The 11952-nt window shown below is 41.2% G+C and overlaps 1 protein-coding gene across 2 annotated transcripts in view; it reads left to right on the top strand.

The window, feature by feature from the left end:
• Nucleotides 1-10299, top strand: part of LOC146701561 (uncharacterized) — a 15373-nt gene extending 5074 nt beyond the window's left edge. Inside the window, exons 2-4 of one of the 2 annotated variants that reach the window (XM_085467887.1) lie at nt 1-79; nt 7674-8270; nt 8596-10299. The exon at nt 1-79 is cut by the window's left edge and continues 27 nt beyond it. In XM_085467887.1, the coding sequence (XP_085324013.1) occupies nt 62-79; nt 7674-8270; nt 8596-9288 (1308 nt within the window). In that variant the 5' untranslated portion in view covers nt 1-61 and the 3' untranslated portion in view covers nt 9289-10299. Of the gene's footprint in view, nt 80-6398; nt 8271-8595 lie in introns of those variants that run through there. The other variant, XM_085467886.1, reaches the window with a different exon arrangement.
• Nucleotides 10300-11952: the final 1653 nt, after the last annotated feature.

Here is an 11952-nt window from a genome sequence, read left to right as displayed (position 1 = left end):
CGGAGCAGCAGAGGAACATTTTCAGCTACTTGGACTCAGCTCAGCCACTACAGAGGAAACAATGAGCTCAACACAGAAGGTGACAGACAGAGCAGGGCGATATGACCGAAAATATTTATCACGATATACATTTGAAAATGTGCGATAACAATATGACTGACGATACAAGTGACGCGAGACAAAATACTTTACAACTCCACAACTTTATTAAAAAAAAACCATCAATGTATTTTCATTTAAACAAACAGCTGTTTTTTATGTGCATTAAAGTTATATAAAAATTTAACAGTGCAAATGCAAATTCCTTGCTGACAGTTTAACCAAAAGGCATTTCCAGTGGAAATTGGCCGACATTTGCTCCGAGGAATTTGCATTTGCACTGTTAATATTTTTGGTCATATCGCCCTGCTCTACGTTCATGTGTTACTGTTTAGGCTTAAATTGGTTTGATGTTTGGTGCCTTTTTCTTAATGTAAAAAAAAACCCTCAGGTTACAATCAGACATTTTTCTTCACTGAACCTGTTGGGTCTAAACTCAGACCCCGCTGTCTCCAGGACTTATTCCCATGAAAGAAAAACAAGGCAACAGCGATCGATCGATTTACTTGCAAGGGAGGCCTCGTCGGTACTTCAGACTAACTGAAGTCTGAAGTCTGCTAAGACAGATATTAACAGACTTCAGTTAGTCCAGAATAAGGCGTCTAGATTAGATGTTCATACTATACTAATTAAAGACGGACTGATCCTCACCTCACAAAACGCGCTACTTCGCTTAACCCAACTTTGCTTGTCAGAGAAGTATGTGTCACTCGATAGAGCGGCTGTTGTCTGCGAGACCTGTCAGGGAACTGGTGGAGCATTTGGAGCCTCACTACATGCTTCCAAACCGCAGCATTTTTAATCTTAATCTCTTCCATACTGAGGTGAAAAGGAAGCGATTTGTCCCGTACTTCAGCTAGAATCGGGGGAAAAGACTCTGGAGTTAGTCTGTGTCCTTAAGCTGCAGCTGCCTCTTCTTCTCTCATGTTTTCTAAGTAGCTGAAAGCTGGTAACTGTGCAGGGGCGGCTCTAGCAAAGCTTTGCCAGGGGGCAGGTAGGCCATTAACAAGAAAAGGGAGGCACAAAAAATACTTTTCTTTGTTATTTCATTTAAAGGACTAACTTTTAATAAATAATTATCTGAATCTTACAACCAAAGTGGTCATCTGATTAAATGTATAGAAATCCATTACTGTATATGGTAACTATTAAGTCTAATTTACACCCTGGTAAGCTATAGTCCTTCTTCCTTTGGGAAGGTACCATCTGTGCAGTCTGCAATTCTGTTGAAGAAAGATGGTGAATCTATTTAATTATTGTAGAAACATAATTGATTATTTCTGTGCATTTGATTTACACGTGCATTAAATCAAAGTTGATTACATTGATTAAGCATCATGAGGTGGAGGGCGGGGGTGGTTCTGGGAGATTTTTGCTGGGAGTTGGCAACTCTATTAGTTAGCAGAAATATTAAACAACCTAAGTACTCTTTATAATACCAGAATAGGAAGGATGGTGCAGGTTTAAGTTTATTAGATTGATGTGTGTTGCTGAACTATAAAATATTTGAATAGAATAGAATTAAACTTTATTGTCATTGCACATGTCACAGGTACAGGGCAACGAAATGCAGTTTGCTTCCATCCAGAAGTGCTTTAGCCATGATATAGATATATTACAATATATATTAGCAATAATATAGATATGTAAGTATATTACAGAAATGGGTCTATTATGGTATGTTATAATGTACACGGTATAAAGTAAGTTATGAATATGCTATAACTATAAGTATGTACAGGCTGTGGTGAGTACAAGCTATGTACAGGATATAAATATGAAAAACTATACAGAACATGAAAAAAAAACAAAACTATACAGAAATGGGAAATATGCAAGTTATAAACAGTTGTAGAATTAAAAATTATCGTATTTTACAGAATGATTATTTATACAGAATTATGCAGTGGTGCAGTTAAGATAAGTGAGATATGTGGATAATTTCTACAGAGGCTATATAAAGTGCTAGTGGTTGTGAGTGGTGGTTCAGTCCATGAGTTTAACGTGGGTCAGATGTCAGGAGGCAGAGTTCAGGAGTCTGACAGCTGTGGGGAAGAAGCTGTTCCGGTTCCTGGTGGTCTTAGTCCGGAGGCTCCTGTAGCGCCTCCCAGAGGGCAGGAGGGTGAAGAGTCCACGTGATGGTTGACTGGGGTCTTTTATGATTGTCCCAGCCCTTTTCAGTCACCGCTTCCTGTAGATGTCCTTTATGGCAGGAAGTGGTGCTCCGGCGATGCGCTGGGCAGTTTTCACGACCCTCTGCAACGCCTTCCGGTCCGAGGCAGAGCAGTTCAGGTCGTCCAGATGAGATCCTCGGAGATGTGGACTCCAAGAAACTTGAAGCTGCTCACACGCTCCACAGCCGTCCCCTTAATGTAGATGGGTGGATGTGGGTCAGCATTCCTCCTGTAGTCCACGATGAGCTCCTTGGTCTTCTCACTGTTAAGCAGCAGGTTGTTTGTGTCGTACCACTCAGCCAGACGATCCACCTCCTCCCTGTAGACGGCCTCATCGTTGTCACTGATGAGGCCAATCACCGTGGTGTCATCTGCAAACTTAATGATGGTGTTAGAACCATCGGCAGGTCTGCAGTCGTGGGTGAAGAGGGAGTAGAGGAAAGGGCTCATTTGGTATAACGGAATAGCTTTAGTGTCTTGTTTTTAAAACTTGAGTATGAACTTTTACAAAATGCAGCAAGATATTTATTTAAAAACAGTTTTATTGATTACAAAAAACGCTATATCGGATTTATATCGGTATCGGCAGATATCCATATGATATCGGAATCAGTATTGGACATTAAAAAGTGGCATCGTGCCATCTCTAATACTAATATCGATAAAATGCATTATCAGCTTTCTTGGCTTCCTGTACAGGCTAAAATATTCTATGGCTTACTTGTAGTTATAAAGAAAGCAATTCTGTTAAACACGCCACTTTTATTTCTGCTCAGCTGCAGTATCCAGATGAAATACATAATGATATTACACGATTTTCAACAAACTACAATTTAGCAAATCCTCGAGTTAAAAGTAACTTTTTGTAAAACTGTTATATTTAGAGCAACTTTCAGGTGGAATAAATTGCCTTATAAAATTAGAGAATTAGCAACTATTCAAAACTTCAATGAACATTTAAAGGGGGCAGGGATAGCTCAGTAAAGTGGTCGCCCCATGATCGGAAGGTCGGCGGTTCGAATCCACTTAACGGCTACCCTGAGGTACCCCTGAGCAAGGTACCGTCCCTACACACTGCTCCCCGGGCGCCTGCTTAGTGGGCTGCCCACTGCTTCACTGAGTGAATGGGTCAAATGCAGAGAAAAACAAGTAATTTCCCCATGGGGATCAATAAAGTATCCATTATTATTATTATTATTATTATTATTATTATTAAAAGCTGATTTACAGAACTTTTAGTTGTTGTAAATATTGTAAGAGATGATTTGTTTTTGAAATTTGTGTAATGTGCCTCAATGTTATTGATATTGTTATTATTATTATTATTTTTTATTATTGATTGCTTATATTTTAATTGTGAAACGTCACTGTGGATGTAAGAGGCAAATTATGTGGATATCTTGAATCCACTTTATTGTATAATATTTTATGTGATTGTATTTGACGGAAGATGAGCAACATCTGTTGTGGAAGCTAATGGGGTTCCTTTTGAATAAACAAATAAACAAACAGGATTTATTATCACTGAATAATTATGTAGAAATCTATAAAAATCATAGAAATATGCATTAGAAACAACAACTCTGTGTGTGTGTGTGTGTGTGTGTGTGTGTGTGTGTGTGTGTGTGTGTGTGTGTGTGTGTACAATCAGGAGGGATGGGAATGATTTTAGTGTTTAAACAGTCATGAATTATTTTTAACACCAGGTTGAATGTAATGTGTTAGAACTACCAGTAGGTGGGGATAAAAGACCTTTAAGGTGTTTGGTGCCACACTCCACCTTCAGGTTTAAATAGGGCTGCTCAATTAATCGAATTTTAATCACGATTACGATCTGGGCTTTCAACAATCATTAAAAATGACTGAGCCGATTATTAGCCCCTCCCTCATGCTTTACTCTCGCGCTGCTCCGTGTAGCAAATCCAGCGCACCTCTCTGCATTTCGAACACTCATCACAACAATTAAGAGCAGCGGTCCCCAACCCCCGGGCCTTGGATCGGTACCGGTCCGTGAGTCGTTTGGTACCAGGCCGCGAGAGTTGAGGCTCATGTGTGAAATGTATGGTTTTCAGGGTTTTTATCGGTTTTCAGCGATATTTTGTTATCGTTTTGATCGTTAACTCGGTTTTCCTGGGTCTTTTCACATGTGTTATGAATAAATCTTCTGTTTTTCGGTACCGGTACTAGTTTTATTTTGTTGTATTTATCCGCGTAACCTTAATGGCCGGTCCGTGAAAATATTGTCGGGCATAAACCGGTCCGTGGCGCAAAAAAGGTTGGAGACCGCTGATTAAGAGTCATTATTCAATACATTGTTATTGTTAACCCTTTAAAGCCGGTCAGAGCAGCACGCTCTGTTTTGTGTAACTATTTTTAAATCCCTGTAGAACCTGAACCGTGTAAGCTAGCGCAATATATATATTTTTTTTGCATATGAAACCAGAGGAGTTGTACTTACATCTTATGCCATCAGCTTGTCCTCGGTCACGGTTTCCTCCCGCATAAAGCTTTGCAAAAATTGCATAAAAAGCGCTTGAAGGAACAAAAACATAATATTTCAGAAACACGCTTTGCCGATCGGATCAGCTGTTCGTAACACTTCCCACAGTGAAACAGATGTCAGCGCGAACTATCGCATGTCCGCCATTTCCTGGCCGAAACCGGAAGTGACGTCATTTTCGCGGAAAATGTAGTTTTTTACTTGTAGGCCTTAAAAGCCTATACTGGTGTTTTTATAAGTCATGTTTGACTTTTCTGAATAGTTTCTGGGATTCTTAGAACTCGAATTGCACTGCTGGAAATAGTTTATTTTATTTTTTATTTTTTGTGCCTGTCCCGTTTGGCTCTTTTGCCATCAGAATTATTGTCTAAAGGCAGAGAAAGATGCCCAACGGATTTACTTTACCAAATTGACCATCCCAGCCTTGCCATAATGGTCCATTTGATTCGCCTTTTATTGTTTATTTTATTTTCACTTGCTGAATACGGGACAGACTTGACTGGAGGAAAGAAGGGGAGAAAGAAAGAGGGAAAGAGAAACAGCTGAGAAGAGGGACGACGGGGGAGAAGGGCAAAAGACAAAAACCAACAGAATGGGCAGAAAAAAAAAAGAAAAAAGAAGAAAAAAATGCATATATCAATCACCTGGATCACCTGTTGAGAAAGAAAAAAGAAAACAAGCAGAAGAGAACAAGAGTAATAGAATAAACAACATCACAATGATATATGGGAATATGACAGTAAATACTAAATGTTAAACATTATTGTGCAGCACATAAGATCAACAGAACACAGTGTGCTTTGAGGTAGGAGCCAAAAAGGGTGTAGTTTGTGGGTGTGATCACCCGTGTGTACACCTGTGAGCATGGACGCGCTTGTTTTTTTGGTTTTTTTAAAGGTTCCGTCATGTAATGATCTGCTAGAGGGTGTGGGGGGGCCACAGCCCCGTCCTCCAGGGCATGAAGCAGGTATGGAGGAGATCAAAACTCCAGACATCCAGAGGCCCCCAGAACACAAGAGACCAAGGAAGACCAACAGAGGGGCAGCCGCGCCACTGTCCCAGAAAGAGCTGAGGAGAGTCCCAGATGAGGGCTCACTCAGCAGCCGCGGAGCAGAAGCCAGGGGGAGTTGCAGTGACGCGCCCGTGAGCTCCGCCGGCAGCCAGCCGCGCCTGAGTGACCGAGCCCCACGATCCAGGCCCGATAAGCGGCCGCCAAGGAGTGAGCCGGTGTGTACCTGGAAGCCCATCCCCAGACACAAAGAACCACCAACACACCGATGTCTGAGGGAGTCCGCCACTGGCAACGGAAGTGGTGGTGGGTGGAGATAGGCCTCCAAACCTTGGAGGGCCTGAGATGTCACACACGATCACACTCCCCAAGCGTACTCTACGAACCGGGTCTAGGTACCCTTGCCCCTGGAGGGGGGAACTGCACCCAGACCCAGGTGGTGTTACCCTTTTGCCTGCGGTGGGGAGAGGCAGACCGCCCCGACTCCGCAGCAGCAGGGAGGCCCCACACTCCAGACCGCAGTCGGACGGCCAACTCCTCCTCCTAGCCCCCCCCCCCCCCCCCCCCCCGCTCCAGCAGGTCGCAGAGAATGGGGGTGAGAGAAGACTCCAAACCTCCCTCCACCCGCTCATATGTAGTGTTGATGCATGTGTGTTCTAAGGTGCATTTAAAACCCAGGAGGGCATGGAGCTACCTGCCAGAGAGCAGCAGGTAAGCACATAGTCCCTCCTGCTAGCCCTCAATGTCTACGTGTATTTAAAATTGAGAGGTGGGCAACGACGCCAGGGGTGAGGTGTACACCCTGATGGTAATTTGGATTCCGTGTATCGTTCCCACCCCCAAGATCCTATATGTATGTGTAATGAGAGTGTGAGTAATGTGAATGTCTAAGTTGTGGATAAAATTGAGGCAGAGGCAGCCAGAAGGGGACAGAGGGGGGGGGTAGCCTCCTCTGCACCCTGGTGACATACCCCTACTCTAAGGCCCTGCATGTGTGGGTGGCTGTGGTGGAGCGGGAAGAGGGGGAGATGGGGAGGGAAGGAAGGGAGGGGCAAGTGACCCCCCCCCTGGGGCCAGCTCCCCCGGTGACCCCAGTAGGCACCCCCATACTCCGCGACCCGCCAGGGAAAGGGGGCCCAGGCCCATCCAGACCGGGGCCCAGTGCAGCAGCGCCGCCCGGTCCCACAGAGCCCGGGACAGTCCACCCAACCCCACCACAGAGAAAACTGCACCCACCCCACCATCCACTCATCTTCCAGACTACACAAGACAATAGTTTGTTTTGATGCACCTGCTGTTTTCTTTGCAAATTTGCATCATAGGATTGTTTTTTCGTTTTTCCTGCAGTATATAAAAATTGCTGTATCTCCAAAATAAAACTATGAAGACACTCAAAATAAATTTCTTGTTGTTGTAAACTATTTTTTGCAACTTTTTTGTATTTAAAGTTTTGAGGGATAAACCTCTTAAATTTCTCCAAGTAGAAATATATGTAAAAAAAACAAAAACGATTTTCAATTTTTTTTGTAGTTTATTGCACTGTTTTGCAATTAATGTAGTTACTATGGACTTAATTCATACATATTATTAAAATATGGGCTATAACAGTTGTATAGCAACTTGAAATTCTCCCACAATTGGCACTACAACATGTAAAAAAAATAATATAAGCTCTGGCGGACTTGGTTCTATAGTAGGTCTTAAAGGGTTAAATAAATATCGTCAAATAATCGAGATCTCAATTTCAGTGAAAATAATCGTGATTATCATTTTTGCCATAATCGAGCAGCCCTAGGCTTAAAACTAGTGTTAATGGAGAGAGTTTGAAGGTTGAGTTTGTTCCATGACTGCATTTCACTCACTGCCTCTGTTTGTATCTCTGTCACTGCAGGACCAACATGGAGCCAGAAGTCAGCGCTCTCAGGAGGCCGACAAACCTCACAGAAGAAAGAGAGAGAAAACATACAGCTGTGACGAGTGTGGGAAGGATTTTACTGTGAGGGCTTCACTAAAACAGCATCAGGTCATCCACACTGGAGTTAAAGCGTTCAGCTGTGACTTGTGTGGAAAGTCTTTTTCCTTGAAGAGTTCCCTAAAACACCACCAACTCATCCACAGTGGAGTTAAAGCGTACAGCTGTGATCAGTGTGGCAGAGCTTTTAATTGCAGTAGGAGCTTACAGAGGCATCTAGTTACCCACTCTGGAATTAAGGCATACAGCTGTGACATCTGTGGGAAAACTTTCAGCCAGAGAGGGAGCCGAAATAGACACCTACGCATTCACACCAGACATGATGTGTACTGCTGTGAACAGTGTGGCAAATACTTTGCTACAGACGCACAGTTACAACAACACATGTTTATCCACACTGAGGGACGACCTTATAAATGTGACTTGTGTGAGAAGACTTTTAAATCTCCACATTACCTGAGAGGACACCAACAGATCCACACCAGAAAGAGACTCTACAAGTGCAGTTACTGTGAGGTATGTATTTATATTGTTATCTTGTCATTTTAGCCTGACTGTTTGGAACAACTCTGCTCATTAAACTGTGTTAGCATGTTAGCAATTCTACTGCATGGAAAAGCAGCTCTGAGTGATTATTCAGATTTTCATGTCAGTTATGATTTTAGTATTACTGTAGTATTATGGTGGTAGTATTGTAGTTATTGCAGCCCAGTAAACTGAGTGTGTTAACTGAAACAGTCAAATGTAATTGGACGTCTGCAGAGATGCTCTTTATTTCAGGCGACGTTCAGGATAAAAATGTTGAAGGACTGACTTACACTGTCTTTGTGTCTTTGTTTAGAAGCAGAGCGACACAGATGGATCCAGTTCTCAACCCTGTCATCACCGTGGTGGTGGAAAAGACTTTCGTTGTGACCTTTGTGGAAAAACTTTCAGTCGACGAGACGCCCTAAAAACACATCAACGTAGACACACTGGAGAAGAACTGAAATACTGCAAAGAATGTGGGAGAAGCTTCACCACATCACATCACTTAAAACGACATGAACTGATTCACAGTGGGGTTAAAAAGCACCTCTGTGATCAGTGTGGGTCATCCTTCACCACTGCATGGGAGCTTAAAAGACACAAACGAGTCCACACAGGAGAGAAACCATACAAGTGCAGACACTGTGACAAAAGCTTCTCAGATTCATCTGGTTGTAACTATCATGAACGTGCACACATGGAAGGAAACTACAGCTGTGACCAGTGTGACAAGAGCTTCAGGAATCTCAGTTCATACTCCGAACACAAACGATCCCACGTTACTAATAAACTGTTTCACTGTTACCAATGTGCCCAAACATTCACCTCATTGTCTGCTCTGTGCAAACATCAGCGTGATCACTCAGGGCTGAAATCACTCCCATCACTGGATCACAGTGAATCTGAAGAGACAGAAAGATCCTCTGGTTTCAGTGTCAGACTCAAAAAGCTTGAGATCAGGCTCCACAGAGTTCAGATAGAATCATTTAAACTTGTGTTGAACTGAACTGGTTGCTGGGCTGAACTTCTACATAATACAGATTTACATGGGATCTTATTTTCTGTCGTTTTACTGAGTCAGTTTTGTCCTTTTTTCTCTGTCCTGGTTTTGCTCGTCTGTAAATAATTGAAACTCAGTCAAATAGTTCATTGTTCTCCAGCAAAACAGCTCTCCTGTGGATAAATCCTTACTCTTAGCCTCAGGACCTCACACAGTCCCAGCAGATTCGGTCAGAAGATTTATACCTCTTTCATTTCTATATGATTCTTCTTGCATCTAAACAAAGATGATTATGATGATGATGAGTCATTTATGAAAAAAGAAGCAAAAAACAATATTGTTGTGTGAGGATTTTTATGGCAGATTTTGTGCATCACCATTTTTGTACATGAAAATGTTGAAAAGATGCAAAGGAGGAGGAGGGCACAAGAGCTCAGCACGTGATACTGACTGGAAGCAACACAGCTGCTGTTGACAAAGCAGCAGAGTCAGATATGAATGTGTATTGAATTCATCGTGTAAATATACCAGATTTATCCACATACGTCAGTTTTCACACTTTTTTTTACTTTCAGTAAGTTTACTTTTAGTTTATTTTTTACTTTCTTAAGACGCGGGAGAATCTGATTCATCATGATTGAGCATTTCATTAAAGTAATGTTTAAAAGACATTTCTCGTTTGTTCTTTCAGCTGCAGCCTCGCTGGTGTTTAACTGTCTGACAGTAAAGAAGATAAAAGATACGTGCAAACACAAACACATGAAAAGTATTTGCAGAAAAGCTTAAAGCTCTTGTTTGTCTTTTTTTTTCATTCCAGTCATCGCGAACATGGCGAAGATGTGAAGCTGCCTTCCTGCTACAGTATCTCCTTACATACATTTGCTCATATCGTGGGAATTCTTATAGAGTGTCTTTCTTTGACCATGTCTCACTGTGTTTTATTCTTGACGTTGCATTTGAGTCTTTCATGACTCTATTTTAACTTATATTAAAATGGATGGATGTCTAGACGGACCCCCTGAATTAATCATCTGAAATCTTTTTATTCCTTTATTCCACTGCTTTCACGCATTTCTGTGAATCCAAATTTATATATAGATATCGAAACACACATATACTCATATCTTTACAGTTTGTTAATATCTTCATAGTCTCCAATAATGTTACACCCCAGTGCTTTCATTTGAAACCCAAGTGTCATTGTCTTTGAAAAAGCACAGAGTATAATGCATCTATTTTGCAAAAATAAATAATACAATAAATGTTAAAAGACTTTCAAAAGGGTACCCTGTATTTCCCTTCATCGTATCGTACAAATAGAGATAATATAATGATCTGAGGAACAATTGTCAATAAGCAGAGAAGTTATTTAAATATTAATGCAAGACATGGAAGCAGGTGTTGTTGTTCCTAAATTAGGAACAATATTTTAAAATTACTTCACAATTCTTCTTGCACTTCAGATTGTTACAAACTATCAGAATATAAAGAAAGTCAGAAAATGGACAACCTCAGCTTATAAAACTGCTTTTTTTTTTTAACCACAAACCACTGGATCAATTTCAAGTGTTTTCCACTTGATTTTTATTTTATCATAAAACACTGCAGAGATACAAAGAAATAATCATTATAACAGTGTGCAAATACTCCACGTTATACTATGTGTCAGAGCTATAGAAGCAACACTTTAGGAAACTCCTGCATAGCTGCACAGTCCACATTGCACAGTGACAGCACAAAGACCCACAAAGCTGGATTTAGATATTTAACATTCTTTCAGTAAAAATTAAACCCTGCATAAAATCATGAATATCTGGCATTAATCAGATGAAAGCCTCTTCTGTAGCACCCTGTCATCCATTCATCCAAGAGATGTAACCAAGCTAAAAGACACTGCCTCTATTAGATAATTATTAGATAATCATTTTTGAAAAATAATCTGTAACATCAGATTAATTTCAGATTTTTAATGTCAGATTTTACACGGTCAGGTGTAGCAGAGGTTAACTCAGAAACGTAAACTTTAACTCAAAACGTATTTTAAATAAATTTCAAACAAGCCATCATGATAAAGGGAATGTGTGCAGTTTTGGTGCTCCGTAAGTTCTGTGCTGAACAGCATGGCTGACTCTTCGTATCTACTATTGCCTCCACAGTCTGAGCCATTATGACCAATTATGGAGTCCATCGCCAGCTCACACTTTTTTGAGGTTATGTCAAAAGGTTTCTTGGAAAGAAACACGGACTATTTGTTTAGGCAGTCTGTGTCAATGGGCTCAGTCAGTAGTCACGTTGTCTTATTACAATGAACACATGCAGTGTAGTTTATTTTGAGTTAATCCAGCCTTCTGCCTGCAAGAAATCTTTAGTGCAGTATGTAATCTGCTTCTGAAAATGGCTCCCAGCAAGAAGAATTTCTTCTTTCAGCTCTAATCCGTGAAAAAAAGACAAAAAATACTTGGTTGGTCTGTTCATTGTCACCGCTCTGATGTCAGGTGTACATGATTGGAGGATTTGGGGTTGGGTTCTCTGCTCATTCATCACTGCAGATTTTAGTTAGATTTGTTTGTCCCTGGGAACTGTGGGAACCGTAAATTACATTTTGGATGTAAACAAAAAGAAGAGCGTGAAGGGGTGTGAAGAAAAACAGATTTTAAACTTTGTTTTTTT

Source organism: Copadichromis virginalis, linkage group LG9 (genome assembly GCF_057382275.1).
Source record: "Copadichromis virginalis isolate Kocher_CV1m ecotype Utaka linkage group LG9, C_Virginalis_male_GT1.1, whole genome shotgun sequence".
Lineage (NCBI taxonomy): Eukaryota > Metazoa > Chordata > Actinopteri > Cichliformes > Cichlidae > Copadichromis > Copadichromis virginalis.
This window is presented reverse-complemented; position numbering and strand designations above follow the sequence as displayed.